The 13802-nt window shown below is 37.3% G+C and overlaps 1 protein-coding gene across 2 annotated transcripts in view; it reads right to left on the bottom strand.

The window, feature by feature from the left end:
• Positions 1-598: 598 nt before the first annotated feature.
• Positions 599-13802, bottom strand: part of TTC8 (tetratricopeptide repeat domain 8) — a 43889-nt gene continuing 30685 nt past the window's right edge. For both annotated transcript variants that reach the window (XM_069018052.1, XM_069018053.1), the window contains 6 exons: positions 11365-11475; positions 8611-8750; positions 6775-6949; positions 5384-5506; positions 2948-3031; positions 599-1302 (listed from right to left, as the gene is read on the bottom strand). In XM_069018052.1, coding sequence (XP_068874153.1) covers positions 1186-1302; positions 2948-3031; positions 5384-5506; positions 6775-6949; positions 8611-8750; positions 11365-11475 — 750 coding nt within the window. In that variant the 3' untranslated portion in view covers positions 599-1185. The remainder of the gene's footprint in view (positions 1303-2947; positions 3032-5383; positions 5507-6774; positions 6950-8610; positions 8751-11364; positions 11476-13802) is intronic.

The raw sequence follows: 13802 nt of genomic DNA, 5'->3' as shown, positions 1-13802 counted from the left end.
GCTGTATCTATTCAGCCAATTATGCTTTTGCACTTCACACCATGTGACAGCAATTAATGAGTGTTTGTCACCTACAGAATGCTCTGTGGGGGAACCTGTGGGCACACTTCTCTAAGCTCCCCAGCATCCACCTTCACCAGCTACAACAGTCAAAGATGAGGGAGGAGAAGTAACAAATAGCAAAAAAAAAGACATAAGATTCATAAGCATGTTTAGGATTGCTCCTTAAGCTAAGACATTCCCCTAATATATCAGAGAAACATGAAAAGATTTCAAAGGTCTATTTCAGGATGTGCCATTTCAGATTGCCTTAACATCCCACATTTCTTAAAGGTCTTTTAAAAAGGTCAGGTTCGGAATTCATGCAAATTTATTCCTTTTAGCTAAAACACAAAGTATGACAGAAAGTCTTCATTTGTTGTTAGTAGTAGTATTCTTGTAGTTAGATTGATCCAAATATTTATTTAGCATCAGTGTTTATGTGGTAGCACATGTAATCACCCCATCAATGCCTTGTTCTTGACTATTAGTTCTTAAGTCTGCAGGCGTCTAAATACCCTTCTCCCTCACTGAGATCCAGAATAAAGACCCTCCTGGGTAGAGAAGCACACATGTATTTATTGTTAGGACTACCAACATGGATTTTCATGGCAATGAGGATGTAATTTAACTTACATGAACAAATGAGACCGACCATACAAACTGAATTTATTTAACTCATACAGTACAACAAGGAATATAAGAACTTTTGCTTTATATATGTATTTAAAATTCTTTTTAAGTATTTTAATTTTAAAACCTAACATTCAGTAATAAAGTATACTACCCAAAGCCAAGTTTAAAGATCAGTTAGGAAGTATTTTTACTCTGTTACTTCACAGATTGTCACATGGGAATGTTTAAAACCATTTTTTTTTCTGCATAAAAGTCAGAAAAAAACCCTTTCCTGTGATCTCTTGCGTACATAGTTGCAAAGTGTTCTAGCTGCATTTGCATAAGTGTTCTCTTTTAAGATGACAAGAAATTGAAACTCAATCTTTTCCTGCTACTCAAAGTAATGCAAGGTTTGCCACAGGAATGCATTAAGTATAGTTCATCTACTTTGAGCTGGTGTTCTCAAAATGCTGTATGGGACATTTGCTCTGGCTAACTTCTTACATAATAAAAAATATGCTCATATGCTCATCAGAGCATAGCAAAGTGCTCTTTTAACTGTTTGATGAGCTGCTGTGTATCAACATGGCCTGGAAATGCTTCTTCAGACTTCTGAGCTGCTGTGTAACTTCTCTGAAGATCTCCAACCTGTAAAAAACACACAAACTAATTTTGAAAATCCAAGCACTGCAGCGTTTGCATCATGTATTCTTTGCATTCTGTGTAGTACATTTCTGATGCTCGCAAATTTTAAACACAGCTGGTCCTAAGAGTGAACAGAGTCAATATAAAGACATTTGGACTCAGGGTTATGTCACACTTTTATCAACGGATGAGAAGAAAAAAGACAGAAATGTGATTTTAATAGGAGGGATGCTTCAAGACATCAACTTAACATACTCCATTTCACGTGACTTCTTGGAGAATGGACAAGGTACACATTATGCCCAGTGCTTGAAGTAAGGAGGAATAAAAACCAGAAGTTTTGCTTTTAAACTCCATAGAAGCTCTATCGAATATAGAAGCAAAACACAACCCATCAGGCCTCTGTAAAAAACACAACTCCATGTGATTTCCTGCTTCCTCACACAGATGCACAACAGAATTGGAGAACTAATGGTGCTCCTCTGTTGCTTTTAGAAGGAATTGTTTCCTACTTAGGGAACTTCATTTTTTTCCTAAATAGCCATCCTTTTTTGAAGGATTAAAAGGAAAGCATCTCAGAAAGTGGGTTCAGCAAAAAAGAATTCAAGTGTTTGGGAACACATCTAGGAGTGATAACTCCTAAATGGAAAGGAAGGAGCTATGGACAGCCAGGAGGCCTTTTTTGCCTATGCATCACTCAACACAGCAATTCTCTGAAGGAGAAGAACCCAAGGCCCTGGCCAGAGAAGTCATGTTCTGTAAACCATGGCCTTACACTAAATGGAAGGATTGCATTACCCCACTGCACCAACACCTGGCTGATGTGGCCGTCTGTCTTCTCCCATAACCTATGAGGTTTTTTGTGCAAAATCTACGTAACAAGACATTTGCAGAGTAGGATTTACTGCCTAATCATTAAGTAAAAAATGCAATTATTCAACACCCTCTCGAGTTTCACAATGGAGAGGATATGCTTACAAATTAATGGGTTATTCTCTTCTTGATGCGTGTACTTCAGTATCTGTAGGAGTGGAGCTGCCCACACAACACAGAATCATAACAGAATCATGAAGGTGTAGGCACAAGCAAAGGAGCAATTTTTTTCTTGTGAAAATCACAAGGACTTGTACAAGTTTCTCTTATTAACAGGAATGCTGGACACTGTTAAAACAGTGTCTTAGACACTCTGGATGAAAAAAAATTATTAACACAAAAAATGCAGAGGTTGCAAAGCTGAGTAACAGACTTTCCTATTGAGATCAGTAAGATATTATCAGTAAAGGATATTCTTTCTGTCATTACTGATTAATCATATGATATTTTTTCACTTCACATTCTGAAAAAGCTTATGATTGTAAAGACTGTAGATAGAATTTTTAACAAATTATTCATCTTCTAGTCATTTGGACAATTATAAAGTTACTTCATAGCCAGTTGGCCTCATTTATTCTCAAAAACAAACACTGGAATGGCTCCTTTGACACACTTCTAGGTATTAAAATGAAAATGTAATTTAGCATTTTCCTTGAGTTTATGCACTCTGTATTCTTTTGTGTTATCTATCTGGAATTCTCAGTAATAACAATAAAAAACCACCTGCCTCACCAAGGCTCAATTTTCAGATTACAAGAAAAGGATAATGCATTACCTTCTCTGAGAGTATGGCGACATTGAAATGGGGCTCATACATGTGAGGTGCTAAAGATGAAGCAGTCTGTAGCAAAGCTCTTGCCTATGCACAGAAATAAAAAAAATAATACAGTGAAATCTGGGAGGGAGACTAACAAGAATCTAATGCAATATTCATATTCTTGAAAGAAATCACTGTATGTTTTCTTTTCTAAATCTTTACTAAGAAAGCCATTTTCAACAAGGTTGCACCAATAGTAAAGGCATAACAGAGTCAAATAGCATTGAAATGAATAAAGACTTTTGGTTGAGTCATAAAAAAAATTATTGGGACATACTCAATTAAGCAATTCAATTTTAAACACTGAAGAGAATATATCAAGTATATTGAATAAACCCCAAATTATTTAAAGAACATCCTGCTGTATTTATCTGTTGTCTCTGACAGCTCTGTCTTAAGCATCCCTGAAACCATAAATTTTATCATATAAATGACAGCTTTCACAGTCAAACATTTTAATAAAATTAGGGTTTTTTTCTCACTAGCAAAATAGAGGCATAAAAAAGTAAAATAAACTAAGATCAGAGTGTGGGCTGTAAATCCAATACAAAATTAAGTCCCACTTGTGAAAGACTTTACTGAAAAATGAAGAACTTAAAGGGGAAAACTCCAAAACTTTTAAAAACAAAAGTAACTGTAAACTGTGGTAAGACTGAGCTAGGAACTTTTTAAAACTCCCTACATCTGAAAAATCTCAGTACATCCAACAGTTGAAAGAACATTGTGAAATAAAATCCAAGATAAGCAAAATATCATCCCTTTTTTAATTCTTCTGTGCATAATTTTATTGCCAAGATGATCTCAATTTTTAATTATACATGTGATACAGGAAGAAAACTGAAAATTTTAAGCTAAAAACTGAAGTGGACAGAAAGCTATTTTAACAGAAAGACTCCGCAGTGCTAGGTGTGCTCCACTACGGAATTAAATGTTTATAAACTTACTGATTATGAAACTGAAACTAAACCCAAAGTTTATTTGTCACTGGAAACATCCAGTCCTGGGTTCATTTCAGTGTTTCCATGGTAATTGCTAGGTTATCTGAATAAAGTTACCTTCCCTCTAAGAGAATTTGCTCTTTAAAAAGGTATCTTATAAGTCTTATATATCTATAAGAAGGTATCTTATCAAGTCTTTTTAATTTATTGTAGCTCTGTGAAGTACAAATGAATCCATCAAATTAGCTCCCTCTCATGAGGTTCAAAACAAGCCCACAATAGTTCCAACTGTCCAAAAACACATACTCGTTTTCCCTGCATGTGTATAAAAATGGTTACATTTAATCCACCATGCCTGTCAATTATACACCTAAGCACAATACAGCTTAGTATACTCACATTAGGTAAGATGAACCACCAAGCTTTCTAATGCAGAAGTATTTATCAAGAACCTGCCACTTTGCGACTGTCTTAGGTTACAGTGTAAGATGTAACCAAAAGTATGTATTCTATCACCATCTCTTAAAACCAGGTGGGGCAGGGTTCTTTGTCTCTTCCATGACACATCCCTGATAACTCCCTCCGGGGCGTATCTTCTGTTAATGGGCCATCCAGCCTCACTGCATGACTCCTAAAATTACATCATCCTATTGTGAGATGCTCCGCCCAGGGGGAGGAACCAAGCATTCCTACCTGGATATAATCTGAGGTGTGGGACACCACAATGAGCCCTCAACCTACAGGGTTTCCAGAGGACAAGAGCTACATAACTGCCACTGGACCTTCAGAGGAAGACCAGACCCTTCTACAGGATCACTGCTTCAACAGAACCTCCTCTATCACTTCAGGAGGACTGCAGCCACCATTTAATCACACTGCTACCACCACCCTGCCTGACAGGGTGTTAGGTCATATCCTGGCTCTGTCAGTGTTTTGCATTTATTTTTAATTTTCCTATTAAATTGTAGTTCTGATTTCGAGTCTCTCACTGGTTTGCTTTCAAACTAGTACAGTGGCAAAATTTTAAAGCAATCTCCTTGCTAAAAAAACCCCAACTTTCAAGAGCTCATCTGATTGCTCTCTTCTGCCACCCAACAAAAGTATGTTATCTACATTAATAAACGGAATATACAGTCAAAGTTGTCATTTACGTGATGATTACAAAGTCATGGGGTTTGCTTTGGGTATCAATTAAAAAAAACCATCTCAACAACTGCAAAGCCATTGTAAACCTTGCTTGTCTTTAATGATCCACTTGGATATGCCAAAGAATGAGCAGTTTAATGGGAAATGGCATGACTGTATGAAGCTTACACTGAAACATGTATAATAGTTACTCATGTTTTCTGCCTGCAAGTTAGACATTCATATGATGCTTCCACCTCAGAGAAATGACGTTTGTTAAATACAGAAAGGCTAAATGAAGCATTCTGTTAGGCTGAGATTCAGCACTGACCTGTTCAGTGTGACCTTTTCGCATTTCCAGCACAGCCAAGTTGTTGTAAGCTTCTGCATAATCGTTGTTGTTGACTAATGTTAGCTTGAAACACTGGTAAGCCAGATTCAGGTCTCCTATGCCCTAAAAGTAAGACTGCATTTTCATTTGTGAAAAGGTTGGAAACAACATGCATCTGTTGTCTGGAATATCTTTTCACCTGTAAGTACTAAAATGGCATGCAAATTACAATAAAAACACACTGATCAGAAACATATGTGCTTTCTTTCCAGATCCTCTCATTTTTTCCCTATTCTTTCTCTAGACAGAAGCATTTCTCTCCAGCACAAAATTCCATGCTCCAAGTGATATTCACTTCATCTAATTTAACTTTTAGATGATTAAAGTGTCATCTAAAGATTATGCTATCTGCTACTGTCTATAGCAGGGTAAGAAAAACGGAGATGTCTCCAGAGAGGAAGTCATCTTGCTTTTCTGTCTCTACACATACTTCACTTAAGGGAGATTCACTTCTCAGATGGAGCAGCTGACTACTACTACTGTAGTGTTACGACTGACACAGCATCAGGTTAAACATCAAAAGTGACAAATGCTGAAAAATACAGGCACATCAGTTCAACTTTCAATGTTTTAGGCAGTGTAAGTTACCGTGTTTATCCTAGTTGCAGTACAAGCAAGACAAACAGTTGTGATTCTGACTCAAATCATTATCAGCAATTGAAGACAACTCATGTTAGAAAGCTGTCAAAAACTTAATTCAGTAGACTTATTCTGGGCATGCAGCTAAAGAGAAATCTAACACAACTTCTTGAAGAACATCTGCAAAAATGGGCAAGAATTTAACAAAATCTGTGCAGAAATTTACCAAGGTTTATCACACAACTACACAATATTTCTATAGCTGCCTCTAAGACAGAGAAACATACCTTCTCAACTATGGCCTACTTAGTGCTTTAGTATTGGCTACTTGGGGTTGAATGTGTATCTTTAGGACAAGAGAATCGTTCTAATGCTCCATGTAAAACAAATAACAGTTCCTAGAAAAATACCTTGAGTTCTATTTTTTTGGTCAGATTAGTTTGTTCTGTAGCCAAAGCCTTCAAGGACTGGTATACGTTGCAAATTTTTTAGAAAGATGGGAAGGTTAAAGACAGTGGGGAGTGAGCATCTTTTAGCAGGAGAAAGCCACATCCTGTGAAGTACAGAGTTTTTTACTCTTGCTGCTTCTTCCCTACTGAAGTGCAAATAAACATTCCATTTGTACTGGACTTTATCCTGTACACTATCAGGTCTGTATTTCCAAGTAGGGAAATTACTCCTTCCTAGTTTTTTTTCCCCTACATTTTTTATAAATCATATTTATGCAGAAAGGTTGTTAATATTTTTCATACCACAGCCACGTGTCCCAAGTTGTACCACACATCTGCTGTCTCCTCCTCATTTTCAGCCAAAAACAGTGCCCGTTCAAATGAAGACAGTGTCATATCATACTGCTGGGCATAGAAGCAACAGAGGCCCAGATTGTTAAAGAGCTGGCAGTTATAAACACCCATCTGCAGGAGCCGTCTAGGTTGAAAGAAAACACTTGTTTCATTATTTTTTTCATTAATTTCAAGTAGGGGTTATACTCTAAAAGACAAAGTTCTCTCCTGCTTTCTCCCTATAAAAACCAGGTGTTATAGTCTTACACTTGGTAGCTTCATGAAGGGCAGTGCAGGGTATTTTGTATTAGAATCCAAACTGTGCAAAACAGTCTGTGTAAATGAGTAACTTCTGTCTTCTTGACTGGGTCACATGATCTGACTTTACTGTAAGACAGAGATGTAGCAGACTTTATCTGTCTCATCCTTCCAATCCCTCAACATCAATCAAGCTGTAGTTTGTTGCAGTTTATAAAAGTCTTTAAGACTGCAATTTTTTGCTTGATTCCCGTCCTTCAGTACTTATCTAATTAGTAACAGTACATTTAGATGTGAATCTACATTAATCTTACACATCAAGCATAACTCAAGATTTTGATTCACATTGTTTCATGTGTCATTTAAAATGGAGATGTATTATAAAAATTCTGTTTATTAATATTTATAGGAAAAACAGAAATGCTATAGGGCTAGGGAAAAAGAGGGCTGCTGCCTGCAGCATGACTGTGAGTTTCTGAACCTAAAGCACAGAAGAGCTCAAGTCCAACAGAAATGTGACGGTAGTGCTCTTATTGACTTAATCTGCTCTTAGCAAGAGAAGGTCAGGCTCCTTTGCACTCTGACTGCATCGAAATAAAAATCAAGCAGCAGTGTTTAACATCATCTTTTCACTGCTTTCAGTAAAACACACAGCCCATGTTCCAAGTCATTTTGTGGTCACAACTCCTGGACACTTTAGGTGAAATAAGGGCTAAATAGGAAGTCCTTGTGCCTTCTGTATGCAATTGAAGTTGAGAGTAAGATCCACTGTTTTCAAACTGCCTCATGCTGTGAAAGAACTTTCCTAGTTTATTAGTTGAATGGTAACTGATTTGATAATCTTTGTTTGATGCCTTTTCCTGGTCTTAAAATCAAGAGTCATACACGGTTAGAAGGGGAAAAGGGATTTTACCTTGGTATTTATTTTAAGGATCCTTAGGTGCACACGTCCAGGTCAAATGCACTGAAATGCACCCCGCAAAATGCACACCCCCAGAAGACCTGGTATATCATTATAGGTTTTACTAATTAGCATATCTATCAAAGATTCCCCAATGAGAGGCTCAAGTGAGCCCCCCTCCCCAAGGAACCTTCCCCTGGATGGTTCTATCTTCGTTTACAGAATGTGTTCTGGAGAGGACCTTGGGGTCTGGGGCACATTGATCCCTAGGTATGAAGCTTCTAAGATGTTTAGTCTCTCAGCTTGACAAACAAGTCCAAGAATGTAGGCAAAAAGCACTGAGAATACAGAAGTTGTAAAAAAGGTATAACGGGTATAAAAGGCAAAAAAATCTTCATGGCATCAGTTGATACTTCTACGTACTTCTCATGTAATGATTACAAGTTTATAGTGATGTAATTATTACTGTATAAGAAGATACAAAAGTTAGTAAACTGATTTTATGGCGATATTTGTCCAAATGCTCATTCATCCTCCCATGCCTATCTCCTAATTAATTTTTTTTTCTGTATTACAAAAATCAACCCCTTATATTACCTTCCCACATATTCTGTTCCACCTCCCTCCTTCTCCATAAGCACAGATACCTGTAGAACCGCAGAGCTATCTCGGGTTGGTCTGAATAAAAATGGTTACTGCCAATGCATGCAATGGCTTCCACATGAGTATTGTCTTGTTTTAAGACGTCTTTATAGTACTCTGCAGCCGAGGAGATATTGTTCATTTCCTAAACAATTGGACGAAAATTCCAATTACTTATACTGTTTATCACCTATTTTTAATGTGGAACTCATTAAAATGTTAATCTACTGAGTACTTTATCTATGCCCTGTACAGTACCTAATTGAGATCAATTACATATGCTCTTGAAGTTTTCTGATTGTACCATTCAACACCATTGTTTGGCATCTTCACAAGCAACACACATATCCTTGAGAGGAATATTAAATATTAATTTATTAGTAATATCTGCACCTGAAATTAACTCTACAGCACAGCTACGAAGAGACTTATTAAGTTTTTATTTTTAGAAAAAGAGACAGCCTTTTGTATTGGGTTTGGAAGTTGAAGGAGGACTATAGGGGTGGCTTCTGTGAGAAGCTGCCTGCCAAAGCTTCCTCCATGTCAAACAGAGCCAATGACATCTGATTCTAGGATGGACCCACTGCTGGCCAAGGCTGAGCTCATCAGAGAAGGTAGTAACATCTCTGTGATAACATATAATATATTTAAAAAGGAAAAAAAAAGTTATTGCAAAAATGTAATTGTGGCCAGGAAGAGAGGCGTGAGAATGTGCGAGAGGAACAACTCTGCAGACTCCAAGGTCAGTGCAGAAGGAGGGGCAGGAGGTGCTCCAGGCACCGGAGCCGAGATTCCCCTGCAGCCTGTAGTGAAGACCACGGGGAGGCAACTGTGCCTCTGCAGCCCACGGAGGTCAGGGGAGCAGAGATCCACCTGCAGCCTATGGAGGAGTCCCATGCTGGAGCAGGCAGATGCTCAAAAGAAGGCTGTGACCCTGTGGCTGTGGGAAGTCCATGCTGGAACTGGCTCCTGGCAGGACCTGTGGCCCCATGAGGAGAAGTCCACACTGGATCAGGTTCACTGACAGGACTTGTGACCCCGTGGGGGCCCCATGCTGGAGCAGCACCACATGCAATAGACATTTGCCCCTTCTTGCACAATGCCTTGTGATACCCAGAACTGTTTCCCAGTCAGTTTCCCAGTATGGTAATATAGAACAGACTTACTTCCCCAGTCAATGTCTCACTTATTTTCAGTGCTTTTTAAATCAACTCATTAATTGCTCTGAACACAAACAAGAATATAATTGCATATGAAGATCTCTTATGTGCCTTTGAAAACAGGAATCATGAATTTACCAAAACTTCTACTACTTAGGATATGCCAGCTAAGAGAACTGTATTATACATAAATATATATATACAACTTGGATGTGTGCTACTTGGAAGATGAATTAGGGTAAACTCACTGCTGTAAATGACAGTGCACTGTTTCTTAGGGGCGCAAGGTCCTGAGAACCCTATCCCATACAAGAAAAAAAAATTAAAAGATAAAACTTGCTTCTGTGTTTATACAGGAATAATTTCTACCTGTGTGCTATAGACACAATGTGCTCCCAATATAACTAAAGAATAAGCTTTTATATAACCTCAGCAGTGTATTTAGCTACAAAAAAAAAAAAAAGGATTTCTTGTGATTAAAGGAAATAGTAATAAAGCAGTCTCTTTAAAAATTATGGGTTTTTTTAAAACCAAAAATGCTCTACAGCTCTTCGTACTGGCAACAGTTAGTGACAGAGAAGAAAAGCTCTGATTAAAATGCCTGATACATATATTCCACTTGTGAGTCTGTGCAATGAAAGCAGCCCTGTGTTGTAGTACAAATCTTTGCTAATGAAGCGATAATCCTGCACTCAGGTGTCAGTGCAAAACTAGATCCTATCAAATATATGCTGCTCTTTAATAATTCCTTACAGGGTTATGCAATACTATGTATGGTTCTGCAAAATAATATCCATACTTAAAACTATTCAACAATTCAGAAAGAAAAGCCTCCAAAAATTATGCAGCTGTTTTCTTCCTTGCTGAAGGACAAAAAGGATTTAATATGAAAATGGATTAAGGCTTATGATGGATGAGAATGATGAGAACAGGATAGAATGCCAAGCATGAATATAGACAAAAAAAAATAAATTCATTACTTTGGTTTTAGCATTTGTTCTGGAATAGCACATTACCAACTTTCAGTGAAAAACAATATTAAGTCCACTGTTTGACATGAAAATACACAACTTTAAAATACAAAATACATGGTTACCAAGCTAACGTGAAACTACTTTAAAATTAATCCTACTTAATACATCTACTTCCTAACTGAGAAACATTCACATCCTAACTGTTCTCAGAAACTAATGGTAACATATAGTGCTAATAAAAACAACATAGACAAATGAACTATTTTGCTGTTTAATTTTGCTAGTTGGCGACTTGAGCAGTTTTAGAACGACGAAATATATATAAACTAGCCCCAGCTGCAAGGAAAACATCTGGACAACTTGACTTAATGTGGACTTGTTTTTGCATGCCAAGGGCAAATGGGATCTCACTGATGTGATTAACCATTGAAACAAATAAGCCTGCAGGGCTCCCCTGACATTACCTTGGTACCTTTGTGGAAAGCTACCTGCCTTGCATTAGTGACACTGACTATCAGCACAGCTGTTTTTTGATGACCTTACAGTTATATTCAACTACTGACTCTTTTTTCTTGTTCAAGCAGCTAAATTTGGCCACTGTAAGGACTACATAGTGGGTGCATACCTCGTAGATTCTGGCAATGCCACAAATAAGAGTCACTTCTCCAGGAAATCGATCTAACCCTTGCTTGAAAAGGTTCAAAGCTGTTACAGGCTGATCCAAGCGCAAATACACCTAAGCAAATAAAAAGTGCATAGAGATGTCAAATGTCTGACTTTTATACACATTCTGCTGTTTAACAAGGGAAATAAATAAAAGGGATGACACCTCCATTTATGTAGTAAACCATTAGCTGAGATGATGAATAATACTGGGAATATAATGGAGTGAATACTGAATAAACCTGTGTAATGAAGTTAAATAGGCTACTTAAGATAATTAAATTTACCTCATACATCTATACATTATTAATTTGAATGTTACTAATTAAAATATCTTATTATTTATTATCATATTAATATACTCTGACACTAAGGTGAAGTTATCATCTGAATACTTCCCTGTTTAATGTATTTTCAAAAACTTATGTTTAGGCTTTAAAGAACTGGATCTTCAGGTTGATCGTGCTGGAATATCAAAATGTTTTACTTAGTCAAGTAAGACTGCACTGCACAGAGCAGCGACCCTTTCAAGTTTCCTTACTGCTCAACCAACCTCCCCTGTCACAAACAATAAAATCCTATGGAAAGAGGGCTGTTTTGCCTCTGTGATTTTGGCTTCTGTTTTAATTATGAAAATGTGCAATGTGGATAATAATTGTGTGAGAACTGGACATCCAATGTATTGCAATGTGTTGATAGGGACCACCTCTGAAGCTGTCACTGTAAAGCCCTCCTGCTGTGGGGTATGGTAAACACAGCTACAGCAAAGGGAAAAACCCTGCACATATGCTTTGGGAAACTAGAATGTTTTATCTATCTCCTGCTGAGTGGAAAAGGATTTTGTTGGAGAAATAGTATATTAATTAGTGCTAATATTTGATACCACTAAAAAAGGGAAATAATCTGTGACTGGTATCCTAATACAAACATTTTGTGATGAAATATAAGACAAAGATCAATCTTAAATGAACACCTGAGAAACTTCCAACCATGATTTCTGCTTTTGCCCTTGAACTTCACGGACTTTGGTGTCCACTGTTTTTTTGAATCCCATAGATATATATTGCTGTAGACATTTGCAAAGAATTCTTTCCTATGACCACTCAATGACATTCTTAATTGTCAAAGAGCTGTCAACTGTGACTGTCTTCCAAGAAAGGGACTGCCATTCCCAGTTGGTCATTGGCAAAATGAAAAAAATACAGGCATTTTTTACACTCTTTCTGTTAATGCCATTCGCATTTCCTGTATTAAGCTAGAAAACTAATGCCTTCTTGTGAAAATCTATAAAAAAGCAAGGGTTTTGGAGGGCATGGTGCTTAGTAGACTAGAACTGCACTAATTACATCATTAACCATGAATGACACATCCAGCTTAAAAATGGACAGTGGGAAACTCCCCTAGATCTGCTCTTTTTAAAATATTTTTCTCTTTGTCTATGACGTATGTTTTCTGAGCATTAATGACTTAAATCTGCTCTACTGCATTATCTGGAGGTTCACTCCAAAGATGCACTCACTACAGATGCTAAGACCACACAGCCACAGTAGTGTACTATGTAATTCCCATATCCAGTGTGATACCACACTGTCCAACATCTCTGCATACTGTAGAGCTACTCTCTAGGTAAGTGGCAAAAGAAATTAAAAAAAAGGTGAGGCAATTTCCATCTACTTGTAGTTGCTGTGGGAAGACCCGCTCTTTAAGAGTACTACAGCTATAGTGATTATATACTAAAAGCAGAATGGCTCCATTCTCTTTCTGGTCTCTCTCTCTTCTATCTTGTAAAAATATCCCATTTCTAGCTCTTCTAGGTCATAAAATACTTTGTAACTTCTCAGCAGGTCCTGACTTCTTTAAAGACCCCCACTTTTTCATTTTTCTTTTGGACTTTTATTGTTTTATAAATTACATTTCCAGGGAGATACTGCTTTCAATAAAGTATTTTTAAAAACCCAGATAGCTGTTGCAATAATGAATATAAACAAAACTAACTAGTATCATAGTATCAGTATATTTCCATGGAACTTTATGCAATCTTATTTTTTTTTAATGGCTGCGTAACTCAAGTCTGATTTTTTCAGTTCTGTTAGACTGAGCCATATCTCAGTGCCTTATTCTATCACCTGTCCACTGACAGTCACTAAATCATGCTGTGCAATGTTTTATACTTGACCAAGCTGGTCTATAGAGTGGGAAGTGGAAGATCAAATGCAATTCCTGCATAAGCTAGTACTGATGTGGGGGGATGCAAATCTCCTGTAATGAATCACTATTTGTTAATCCAATTACTCTGCCAATTTAATAATTCTGTGCAGTTCATGGAGCGAGTCCAGAGAAGGGCCAGCAAGATGACTAGAGGGATGGAGCACCTCTCCAGGGAGGAAAGGCTGAGAGTTG

The sequence above is a fragment of the Aphelocoma coerulescens genome, chromosome 5 (assembly GCF_041296385.1).
Source record: "Aphelocoma coerulescens isolate FSJ_1873_10779 chromosome 5, UR_Acoe_1.0, whole genome shotgun sequence".
Lineage (NCBI taxonomy): Eukaryota > Metazoa > Chordata > Aves > Passeriformes > Corvidae > Aphelocoma > Aphelocoma coerulescens.
The sequence above is the reverse complement of the archived record's forward strand: the minus strand, read 5'-3'. Positions and strand labels throughout refer to the sequence as shown.